This window comes from Rutidosis leptorrhynchoides, chromosome 1, assembly GCF_046630445.1.
Source record: "Rutidosis leptorrhynchoides isolate AG116_Rl617_1_P2 chromosome 1, CSIRO_AGI_Rlap_v1, whole genome shotgun sequence".
Taxonomy (NCBI): domain Eukaryota; kingdom Viridiplantae; phylum Streptophyta; class Magnoliopsida; order Asterales; family Asteraceae; genus Rutidosis; species Rutidosis leptorrhynchoides.
In genome coordinates, this window is record NC_092333.1 from 694,342,787 (window position 1) to 694,355,552 (window position 12,766).

Genomic DNA, 12,766 nt, shown 5'->3' on the forward strand with positions numbered 1-12,766 from the left:
GGATCGGATATGGATCGGGTGAGCCTATATCCATATCCATATCCATTTAATTTTTATAATCCATATCCATATCCATATCCATTTAAATATATTTCATCCATCCATATCTATATCCGTTGGATGAAGCGGGTAAATGGATATCCGGTGGATATTAAGTTATTCTAAGAATTTTCCTATCATGAAATGAAATCTTCAAAGTGTTTCTAACAAAGATATATAATATATGTAAGATATAAAAATTTAATACTATTTCACGTAGTTGTGTCTCCACAATCTATATATTCGATAACATTTTAATAGTTTATAGTGTACATATATAAGGATATGTAAATGTAATGCATATATTTAAGTAAATATGTATATATTTATATGTATATATGTATTTCGGGTGCTAAATGGATATATCCATGGATGACAAATTGTCATCCATACCTGATCCACTATTTTTTGACATCATCCATATCCATATCCATATCCATATCCATTTATCATCCATATCCATATCCATTTATCATCCATATCCATTTAAATGGATCGGATCGGATGGATATCCGATGGATCGGACATCCATTGCCATCCCTAGGTGCGAGCTATAACGAAAGAGAAGGTAGGAAAAGAAGATATTAGGAGTCGAGTGTGATTGAAGAAACGAGGTGAAGTAGAAGGTAAGGGAGAAGACATGGTTGAACATGAGAAGGGTGCAGGAGATGTTTAGTTGGATTCAAGTTTTGCTCTTTTTGTTTCCCACCCGAAATAATTAACTTTTACCAATTTTTAAAAAAAAAAAATATAACCAAAAAAACGTGGATAGTAAATGTATGTGAGAGGGGAGGCCACGTGGACCAATGAGGGTCATTTGTTTTCTTCTCTTAATAGAAGGTATGTAATGGTTAAAAGGTGAAATGTGAATGAAAACAAGTATGGTTATGAAACCATTTGGGGAAAATAAACAAAAAATGGTTGCGTATCAGAGAGTAGATCGATTAGTATATGTGGAGTTTTAGAAGAAACGAGAATAAAACCATTTATGGACTGAGGTGACTGATTGTGTATGGAGTTTTAAACGGGGGAGACGATGAAATAAGAATGCAAGGGGAAGGATAGTGCCGGAAAGTTTTGGAAAAAGAATAGCAAGATGGGGACATTACCTAATAAGTCTTCTAGAGAGTCATTTCATTATTTTAAGGTCAGAGTAAACAACCCTTGAAATGACCGAATAAGTTTATGAGTCACCTCAGCCCCAATAATGCGTAGGTAAAAAAAACCCCTTATTGTACATTTAGGTAGTAGGTGAGTTGATTACTGAAAGTCAATGGCCGGTATTATTAAAGTACAATTCAAAGATGTGTGTCGTTAATGATAGCTCTTAGAGCTGCAAATAAAAAAATTCTTATATTTATTATGTATTAAACTCAAGTTCGGAGAACTCGGGTCTCGGGGAGATCTCGTTTGGACATTTTCTTTGGAAGATCTCGGCATCTCGAAATGTTGAACCATTCAACATTCCGGTGCGTTTGTTATTGTTATTCAGAAGTAAGTTTAATCATAACTTTTGAATCATTCAAAATTTTGAGTCATTCATTGCCCAATCATTTTGTTTTATCAAAGTCACCCATAGTCAATTTTTTAAACTAATTTGTCATACCCCAAAATAAGTTGTTTACCCAAAATAGAAATCATTATGCAGTTAGTTACCTTTCTATGCAAGTAGTGATGAATAGTAAAAAAAAAAAAAAAAAAGGGGTTCTCTGTTTACGTTTATCAAAGGTGTTACGGAGGTGGAGGCGAAATGGATTGGATGGGCAGGTGCAAATATGCCCGATGAGCCTGGGCAGAGGGCTCTAACTAAGGCACTAGCCGAAATGGTAAGTTTAAATCGTTTTTAACTTTAAATTGCATAAATAAGTTTATAATTTGATTAATAAAAGTTTGTTGTGATTTTTTGATGCAGAGGTGCATACCGGTATTTCTTGATGAAGAAATTGTGCACCAATATTATAACGGTTATTGCAGCAACATATTATGGCCCCTTTTTCATTATCTTTGTCTTCCACAAGAAGACTGTTTGGCTACAACAAGAAGCTTCCAATCGCAATTCGCTGCATACAAAAAGGCGAACCAAATGTTTGCTGATGTGGTGAACGAGCATTATGAAGAAGGTGATGTCGTTTGGTGTCATGATTACCATCTTATGATCCTTCCAAAATGTCCTAAAGATCACAACCCTAACATGAAAGTTGGATGGTTTCTACATATACCGTTTCCGTCTTCCGAAATTCACCCGGACCTTACCGTCTCGTTCGGAGCTTTTACGTGCAGTTCTTGCTGCTGATTTGGTTGGTAAGTCTATAAATTTACTCAATTTGACTAGTTTAGATTATTATTCATGTGATTTTATGGTGGATTTTGCTAACGACAGCCTAGTCGTTAACGCGCATAAAATGTTGTAGATAACGGTTATATGTTGATTTTAAGATGACGTTTACTGAGTTATACAACACCTTTATGCGCGTTAATGACAGTCCTAAAGTTGTCTTTAGCAAAATTCATTTATAATGTATTAATATTCAGTTATTATACAATTTCCATACTTATGATTATGCACGTCACTTTGTGAGTGCTTGTACTCGTATACTGGACTCGAGGGTACACCTGAAGGAGTAGAGGATAACGGAAGGCTTACTCGAGTTGCTGCACTAAGTCAAACTTTAACCTCTGTAAAAAGTCAACCTTTGACTGATGTCTGATATTGGTACTTCAATTGATGAAACCGCAGTTCCCGATAGGTATAGATGCAGACCGGTTTATTCATGCTCTGAAGTCTCCTTTAGTTCAAGAGCACATTAAAGAATTAAAGGAGAGGTTTTCTGGGAGAAAGGTAGGGCAAAATTCTCACTTTCTGATAACATTAGTGTATGTTTGACTTTGTTGACCATATTTAGGTGATGTTAGGCGTTGATCGTTTAGATATGATAAAAGGGATCCCACAAAAGATACTAGCGTTCGAGAAGTTTTAGACGAAAATCAATATTGGCATGATAAAGTAGTTTTGCTACAGATTGCATTACCAACAAGAACTGATGTTCCTGAATGTAAGTTTTCACTATATCGTTGTTGCATTGTTACATATGAAATAACATAGTTTCATTTTTCAATTATATGTTTTGCAGATCAAAAGCTCACTAGCCAAGTACATGAAATTGTGTGTCCGATAAACGGTAGATTTGGGACGTTGACTACCGTTCCTATTCATCATTTGGTTAGCCTTTTAACCTTTATTATATTAACGAAAAACAAATAACTAATGGACTAAATGAGAACCTTATCGTTAAATATATATATGCAGGACCGCTCTCTTGATTTTCAAGCTTTATGTGCGCTATACGCTGTCACTGGTAGTGATACTTTCTATTCGTTTTTCATTGTTTTTACACACAAACAAAAATAATGTTGCGGCCTTTCATTATGTAAGTCAAACAAGGTGTTATCTAAATGACATTTATAAAAATTATTTTTTCTATGGAATTTATCGTGGTCATGTTTTGGCAGATATAGCACTTGTGACATCTTTGCGAGATGGAATGAATCTTGTGAGTTATGTTGGGAAATCGTGTGTATTTTTAAATCAGATTAACGCAGCGGATAGTTAAAATAATAATCTTTTATTATTTCATAAAACATTTACAAGATTAAATATTCTTATATTTAAATTTAATAAAACATGCACATGATTAACGATCCCAAAGATCCAGTTACAACACTAATAATTGTCAAAATATGTAATTCACAAAGTGAGTAAACGACATACCTTTCTTGAAGAAATTGATGAGACGGAGAGAAACTCACGATCAAAAGTATGACCGTCTCTTTGGATAGTTCACACTACACTTCAAACGACCGTCAATGGATGCTAGTTTAAACCCAAGAAACAAATTAATCAACCCTTGATTAATTGTGTGAAACAATTAAAAAGTAATACTCCTCATACGATTTCACTTTGCATTTTCTTTTACTTTTTGTTATGCTCTCAAAGCTAGTTATGAGATATAAGATGTACGTACTTATGAAACTCTCTCCAACTCTTTGTTGTATGTGTGTTTTTATCATTGTGATCATCAAATCAATATAAAGAAAAAGGTTTGTAATAATAGAGTTGAGTTGTAGTGGTTGAGTTTCACATGTCACGGGAGTTCAAAACAAAATAGCTTTTCATTAGTCAATAAAATCATATTTCGTTTAATTTGGTTTTAAAAAGTCGTATTTCTCAAATACTTTAGTAATTAATAATTTCTATCATGTCGCTTTCATGTGAATAGTAAATTAATTAATTTCGTTTCATTTACTATTCATATGAATAGTAAATGAATTAATTTCGATTTACTATTTTGTTACTTGAGTAATATATATACATCATATATATATTTTATTTGACGTCTCGGTGTATATGTGTGTGACCCCGAAGGCTCAAATGAAGTTGGCCATATAGTTATATGTTGTACCTTGCACATTAATCCTACAAGTTACAAGTTTGTCGTTTGCCAAGATGATAAAAGAGAAGTACTCATTTTAAGTGAAGTAATCATCACTTTCTTTATTAGTCATCTTCAATATCATGAAATCATTCAAAATTTTATAATTATTATAATTATAAAGTTCAATCATCAATATGACCATTTTTTATGGTGCACTTGTAGTTTGCTGGTGATGAACAGTCCCTTGGTGCGGGAGCCATTCTCGTGAATCCATGGAACATAACCGAAGTTGCAGCTTCCATAGGTCAAGCGTTGTGTATGTCCGCCGAAGAACGAGAAAAACGTCATTTGCATAACTTTTTGCATGTCACAACTCACACAGCTCAAGAATGGGCCGAAACTTTTGTAAGGTAAGTTCAATAATCTTGAAAAAAAAATTAGTAAGAAAAAGAACAATGGCTGTCGGGTTTGTACTTTCGTTATCAAAGATTTAAACTTTATCGAACTCTATGTAGTGAACTGAACGATACTGTAGTCGAAGCACAACATAGGATTAGACAAGCTCCGCCATTACTTCCAGTTGAAGAAGCTGTTGAACGATATTTGCAATTAAGTAACCGACTGCTTATACTGGCAAGTAAAATATAAACCATCCATTTTTATTTTATATATTAGTTTTTATATTTTTACATAACATCAAAGATAGTCCATGTGGTTTGTCACAAAAATTAATGGTAGTCCTTGTACTTTTTTCCATCAAGGATAGCTGGATAGTCCTTGAGGTTTGCAAACTCATCATAGATGGTCCCTGGAGATAATGATAGTTAGTTTACCCCGCTATGTGACATGATGTGCTAATCACGTGATGCCTTGTTTGGTCATTTTACATGTCAATACATTATATAAAATGCGTTTGTTAGATTTTCCCAAAAAAACAAACGTGTTTTATATAATGTATTGACATGTAAAATGACCAAACAGGACATCACATGATTAGCATGTGATGTCACTTTACCGGGTAAACTAACTATCGTTATCTCCAGGGACTATCTCTTATGAGTTTACAAACCATGTGGACTATTTTTGATGGAAAAAAAGTAGAAGGATTACCAATGATTTTTGTGACAACCCACAGGGACCATCTTTGATGTTATGTCTGTCTTTTTATTTTTTTTTTTTAATTTTTTTTTTTTTTTTTTTTTTTTTTTTTTTTTTTTTTTTTTGCAACAACAAACACACACACACACCCTCATTTATATGTGCTTTCTTTGTCATCTTAATTCGAAACTACAGGGATTCGATGCTACGTTAACTGAAGCAGTTAATAAACCTGATAGACGTGGAGGTGATCAGATACGAGAAATGGATCTCAAGTTACACCCCGATTTGAAAGAACCTTTGACTAGGATTTGCGATGATCCAAAAACCACCGTTGTCATCGTCAGAGGTGTCTCGATTGGTGTCAGGTTGGTCTGTTTTAGTGTCAGGGTGGGTTGACTGGCGAGTACTCGATTTTTGCAACTCAGGGAGTACTCGGTCAAACTTGGTCATACTAAGGATTAATCGGAAAATCAGTCAAAACTCGGGATTACACGGAAAATCAGTCAAAAAATTTCAAAACTCGGTCAAAGTCAAACTTGGTTAACATCCGAGTACTCCCTAAAAAGTCCCGACCGAGTATTCCCCGAGTAGCGATTTTTGCAAACTTGCAAACACTTTCTTTTTTATTTTCCAGCTTCTTTGAAAGTGATATGACTATGGGTGACTTCTAACCTATTTGACATATTCAATTCATTTGACCCGTTCTCTTTATAGCTAAACAAGTTTATTATACCCAATTGAGAAAAAAAAGACAAATAAAACCGTCTTTTTTGTAAGTAACTCAGTCGATAATTGGCAAGTTTTCATGATTTGTTGACAAACTTGTATTGATTTACCCAGAACTTTGGAGAGTACAACATGTGGTTGGCAGCTGAGAATGGAATGTTTTTACGCTCCACGAAAGGTGACTGGATGACAACAATGCCCGAACATTCAAATATGGAATGGGTCGATATCCTTATTTTCCTTCCGAGTTCTTGATCTATAAACTCCATAAATTTTTCTCAGCATGTTTTTGAGTATCTCACCGAGAGAACACCTCGATCCCATTTTGAGCTTCGTGAAACATCACTCGTATGGAACTACAAATATGCAGGAATTCCTAACTTCATATACTTGTATATATATTACTTACATATATTTGTACTGTTAATTGGTTGTGAATGCAGATGTGGAGTTCGGAAGGCTGCAAGCCAGAGATATGTTGCAGCATCTGTGGAGAGGCCCGATATCGAATGCATCGGTGGATGTGGTACATGGTAGTCGCTCGAGGTCCGGGCAGTTGGTGTTACGAAGGTAATTATGACTAATGAGTTTATATATGGTGGTTAATACATCAGCCGTAATTTGATTTTCAAAAAATATTATTTTCTAGAGGTTTTACAAGTTTAGGAAACTTTGAGAAACAGGTCTCAACCCGACCCATCCCAACCCATTTGACCCATCAAAGAATCTAACCCATCACCCGTGTGACCCATCAAAGAATCTGATCCATGACCCGTCCCCCCATTACGCGTTTGACCCATCAAAGAATCTGATCCATGACCCGTTTCGACCCACACCCGATCGGGTCTCGACCTAACCCGACCCGTTTTCCAGGCAGAGGCGGAACATAGTGTAACCAAGGGGGTATCCGCCCCGGATCGGTTAAAAAAAATTACAATAATATATAAGGTTTTTTTAATGTTTACCCCTTTCACTCGTTTCGCCACATCTGTGGTCCGGTTCAAGTTTCGCCACTGTTGCCAGGTATGGTAATAATGAGTTTATGTATGCCGGTTAATACATCAGCCGTAACTTGATTTTTTTTTTTTTTTTTAACGAAACCAGGGAGTTACGATTGTTCGTATATTAGGAGAGATCCTTCATAGCAAATCTATTTCAGCACCAATTGATTATGTCCGATGCATTGGCCATTCCTTAGGCAAGGTATGTACTCCATTATCTTAATTACTACTATATCTTATATGAAATGGTATTTGCAGATTAAAAACCGACCATAAATTTTGCAGGAAGAAGATATTTATACATTTTTTGAGCCGGAGCTTTCTTCAGACGGCATGGGCATTCCGAGACCAATGTTAAGCGAAGCAACAAAACTATCGGGAGACAAGAGAGCAGGAAAAAGTGGATCAAAATCATCATCTCAAAAGCAAACTCGCCAACGACATCAAGAAAATAATAAGTGAAATGGTAACAGTAACGGTAATAATGTTGTTGGGAATGGTGGGAGACGAACATCACCATCCCCGGATAAAATAACATGGAATGTACTTGACTTGAAAGGTGATAATTATTTCTCGTGTACGGTTGGGTGGGCCCCCATAAATGCACGGTACCTACTCCCTACTTCCGATGATGTGGTCGCCTTTTTAAGATATCTTGCAAGAGCCACATAAAAGTGACTGTGTATAAGTAGGTTTGTGTAATAACTTAGTGTAGACTTAGGCTTCATGTTGGTATTTTGCATTGTCTCAGTATGTTCTAATCTTTTTCAACAAAGTTGAGATGTTTACTAATCAAATGCGTAATATGCACATAAGAAACCTAAAAGCTATGCACATTAATTTTATAGCGCATCACATAAACGACCCATACTGCACATTATATTTGTGCATCATTCGGAAGCTATGCGCATACATATAAATAAGGACCAAGGTCTTTCAGGTTGTTGAATCTGGAGCAATTACCAATCAGGTCACGTTATCTCTGTCACACTAGGTGAGCTAATAGAGACGGTGAATGAGATTAAGGTGTTGACGTATGAATCGTATAATCATTTAAGGATGTCATTACGATCGGACATGACGGTTGGTAATCTTCCTCACAAAGGATCGTTGGAACACCACCGTATGTCCCTCGAACAACAAGATAACTCCAACCTTATTGCACTCAAGTCAGAATTTCCTTAACCGTGAATTAAAGCTTGATCAATTTGCTGCTAAAAAAAAGTTTAAATGGACATAATATTATAACTATAATATGTCTAATATTTAACATACGGTACAAATATTTTCTCACTTCATGCACAAGTATTCATGCACAAGTATTAAGTATAGTAGTATACTGTAAAATCTATACTCTGTTTAGTTACATGTTATAACATTTGTTGAATGTCATTGTTAAATATCTTTATTTACTAGGTTGTTGACTTTTTGGGGATTAGAAAGTAGATCGAATTGAATGGGAACGTGATCAATAATTGAAATATGGTGGGTTGATTAATAAACAGGACGTGTGTATAAGTTGATGTGTCTTCGTTTTGGGTTGCGTGTAAGTTTTTAGATCGTTGATGGCCTTTTAGTGTCGGCCCATTATATTATATTAAGATTCGAATGTTCCAACTTTATCACATTTTACTGTATTTTTTTTATCATATACAGCTAGGTATCTTAAGTTATCAGTATACATAAAACGTAAACATTACTTATATGGTGATAAGATCTAAATATGAAACTGAGAGTAATTTAAGACCTCGATGTATCATGTCCTTGTTAGAGAAGTTCGTTAAATATCAAGTACACTATGTCCCATTTAAAGTGTCTTTTGAGTCGTGATTATAAGTGTATTGTTTTTTAATCAAATACTACGTATAAGACAGTAAGTGAATAAGGTATTTGGTTTGTAAAGATTATAGTTAGTTAATACATGTGTTCAGTTGCCTTTCAAAAAAAAAAAAAAAATACATGTGTTCAGTTAAAGTGAATATTTTAACCGAAAATTGTGGGCATTTTGTGTGTCTGAATGGAGGTGTAGTGAGTGTGTGTGATGCACCCATCAAGCATGTTGGTGGATCATCATAAAGATGATGGTTTGAGCCGGTGATTGAGTGGACCACATGGCCAACTCACTTCCATATTTCATTACTGGTCACAACTGTCACCTTTTAATATTCCAAATTTATACCTGTAAAGAATTAAAAGTACAATAACTAACATAAAACAAATATACAGATTTCAGATCTATGCCTTTAATTTGTTTTAGAGAATTTGATTCACTTGACTATTGAACTTTACTCAATCCTTTTTCAGAATTTTGTCTAAAATATTTAATTGCTTGTTACAAAGAGTAACTTTCAAATTTACTAAAAAGAAGATTCCAAAAGGATATTATGCATTACAAAGACAAAACAACTCGATTGAAATGGGAACACACTTATCATATAAAAAGATATATTCTGTAACTGATAACAGAATGATGTAAACCAATCAATAATAGCAATATGCTACTTTTAACAAATGTGTTGAGATCAAACTAAGTTTGATCAACAATGAAATAGGACCAACAAAAACCACCTACATATTTGGCCTCTATAATATCAGTATACATCTTACTACTAGAATCAAACAATATCACAAGTAATAAATTCGTTCACATGAAATAATATCTGCAACCATATCAGATTGATGCCAAACTATGCCTTTTTGTTGGGTTCGAATACGTATTTAATCAGCGATTCTTTAATCGATAGCAATTCAGGGAACTCTTTCTTCAACTTAGATGCATCCAGCTCGTTGTTGCTTCGTGGGGCGATAATCACACGCGCCTGCTCTTCGAGTGTGAAGTTTTTCCATTTATATTCCGGGTTTATGTATTCTTTGTACATCTCTAAAACCTCGTTGTGACTCACAACCCCCGGGTTTGTAAAATTCCAAATTCCAGTTAAGTTTCTCTTTGCCATTTCAATGGAAATCGGCAGAAGCTCGTCCAAAATTGTCATGCTGTTGGGAATGTTTACCACTTTATCGTAACGAGCAATTTTGGTGACAAAGTTGCGCGGGTTGTTCAGATCTGACGATATCGGCATTCGGACCCTAAGTGTGCATACATTCTCATATTCTTTCAGTAGCTCCTCAACCTGTATATATATGCAAACAATGTTACACTAAAAGTAATTTGTTACACTTACAGTAATAGAAATAACATAAGTAATTAGTGAAATTACCATAGCCTTGGTTTTGGAATAGAAGGAACCGGTGAAATTTGGTGTGTCTTCTTCTTTGAAACCGATTCCTGAACCTTCAGGATGTGCAGAATCATACTCGAATATGCATCCAGTGGCAAAATTTATCATCAGGGTTTTAGACTCTCTGCAGACATCTGCTAAATTTAATGTGCCTGAGACGTTAGTACGGATTGTTTCCGTCTTGTGAGACTCACACCAATCAACATTGGGTCGACCCGTGACACCAGCAGCATTGAAAACATGGGTTGGCTTAATATTCTGAATATCAGCAACAATTTGGGCACGATCCTCCAAACGACCCTTTCCATACTCGTATTGAATTCCTTGTTTTTCACACAATTTCCCTAATAAACCCCCGATCCACCCAGTTTTGCCGTAAATAAGAAACTTAAAAGTTGGTTTATTAGAACTTTTTGAAACAGACACCACCTTTCGGAACTGAGAAGAATTAACTGTTGCATGAGGTGAATCGGATTGAATGTTTTCGGGTACGTCGATAACTCTTTCGACGCCACCTGGCATCATCAGCATTCTTGGATGAGGAAGAAGTGCACCCGAAACATCTCCCCACCAATCAGGATTGCTCGTGTACCACTCCATAGTCTTTTTTAGACCTTCTTGCCATGTGGTCCGTTCAGCCCAACCCAAACTTTTAAGCTTCTCATCATCCAAAAAGTATCTTTGATCGTTAAACGGTCTGTTATCCACAAACTTGATGCTTGCTTCAGGATCCATTCCAAAAAGATTACACATATCATTAGCAACATCAATAACTCGCCTTTCTTTTTTGGTTCCTATGTTGTAAATATGACCCACTTCGCCTTTATGAAGAATGACTTCAAAAGCTTCAGCAACATCTTCACAGTACAAATAACTCCTCACGTTAGAACCGTCACCATGAATCGGGAGTTGCTGACCTCTCATGGCTAACAAAATGAACTTCGGGATTAGTTTCTCGGGAAACTGGTTCGGGCCATAAACGTTGTTTCCTCTAGTTGTAATTACAGGAAGCCCGTATGACCTACCATAAGCCATAACAAGCATTTCAGCACCAGCTTTTGTAGCAGAGTAAGGATTAGTAGGAAGAAGCTGTGAGGCTTCATGGTTACCCACAACAGCATCTTCTTCAGTTTCACCGTACACCTCATCAGTGCTGACGTGGATAAACCTTCTGATCTGGCGAGTGACTTTGCACGCCTCTAGAAGCACATGTGTGCCATAAATGTTATTCTTTGTAAACTCAAAGCTGTTTCCAAATGAATTATCAACATGAGTTTGAGCAGCAAAGTGCATAATGGTATCAATGGATTCAGTGATCAAAAGATAGTTGACCAGATCAGCACTAGCGATATCTCCCTTAACAAACTTAAAATTAGGAGACGATCTAGACGGGTTAAGATTCTTAAGATTCGAACAATAATCAAGCTTGTCAAGAACCACAATCTTGTAATCAGGATAGCTTCTGATTAGTCTGTTAGCAACATGAGATGCAATAAAACCAGCTGCACCGGTAATGAGAATGTTCTTTGGTTTATATGTAGTCATACCGTTGCAATCTGAGCATAAAAAAGGATTAAAAGGTTTAATAATGTCACTCACGATCTACACGCTAAAACCTTTCATTAATCGAAAATTAACTTACTGTAACAACAGATGAATTTAAAACACGTATAGAGGCCAAACATAAACCAAAATATCAAAGAGGATTTTACTGGAATATAACATTTATAAACTATATGAAGCTAAAATAAGCTAATCAATTAAACAGCATCAATTACCTAAAAAATATGATAAAATTGAAAAAATAAAATGAGAAATTATATGAATGCATACATACAATTCAGTTTCAAGCAGATCTGGATCAAATTGAGCATAATTTAGTTACAATATTTAAGTTCATAGTTCATAATCACATCAATTCAGATCTAATCAGTGAATCAGTATTATAAACGATGATACAAGTATTACGGACTTACAGAAATTTGATCCGGATCCGAATTCGTATCAGTATCAATATGAAATTATGAATGTGATGTGCGAAAAGAATAAGAAAGCGCGGATGATTTCACCGAGTGAGCAACGATAGTTGTGTCTGTTTGTGTGTATATATAGATATATAGATATTTAGATATACATATAGAGACAGAGTGTGATTTTGTGCGTTTTAGCGTGTTGTGTAGAGAGATTTAATTTTTAGGTATAAATAAATACGGTGCGAAATGCATGT

At 35.3% G+C, this 12,766-nt stretch overlaps 1 protein-coding gene and 1 pseudogene across 1 annotated transcript; one reads left to right on the plus strand and one right to left on the minus strand.

Moving 5' to 3' along the window:
- The first annotated feature begins 814 nt into the window (after nucleotides 1-814).
- On the plus strand, nucleotides 815-8,091 carry LOC139852661 (alpha,alpha-trehalose-phosphate synthase [UDP-forming] 1-like; annotated as a pseudogene).
- Nucleotides 8,092-9,711: 1,620 nt separating this feature from the next.
- LOC139886102 (trifunctional UDP-glucose 4,6-dehydratase/UDP-4-keto-6-deoxy-D-glucose 3,5-epimerase/UDP-4-keto-L-rhamnose-reductase RHM1-like) lies at nucleotides 9,712-12,103 on the minus strand. The gene is made up of 2 exons (XM_071869849.1): nucleotides 10,519-12,103; nucleotides 9,712-10,431 (listed from the first exon to the last, which is right to left on the minus strand). Exons 1-2 carry the CDS (start codon nucleotides 12,082-12,084, stop codon nucleotides 9,988-9,990), a joined length of 2,010 nt encoding a protein of 669 aa, XP_071725950.1. The 5' UTR covers nucleotides 12,085-12,103; the 3' UTR covers nucleotides 9,712-9,987.
- Between the last annotated feature and the right edge of the window lie 663 nt (nucleotides 12,104-12,766).

Coding starts and splice junctions, on each gene's coding strand:
- LOC139886102 (XM_071869849.1), bottom strand. CDS start 12,084: ATGACTACATATAAACCAAAGAACATTCTCATTACCGGTGCAGCTGGT. Junction 10,432..10,518: donor ATTCCAAAACCAAGGCTATG/GTAATTTCACTA, acceptor ATATATATACAG/GTTGAGGAGCTACTGAAAGA.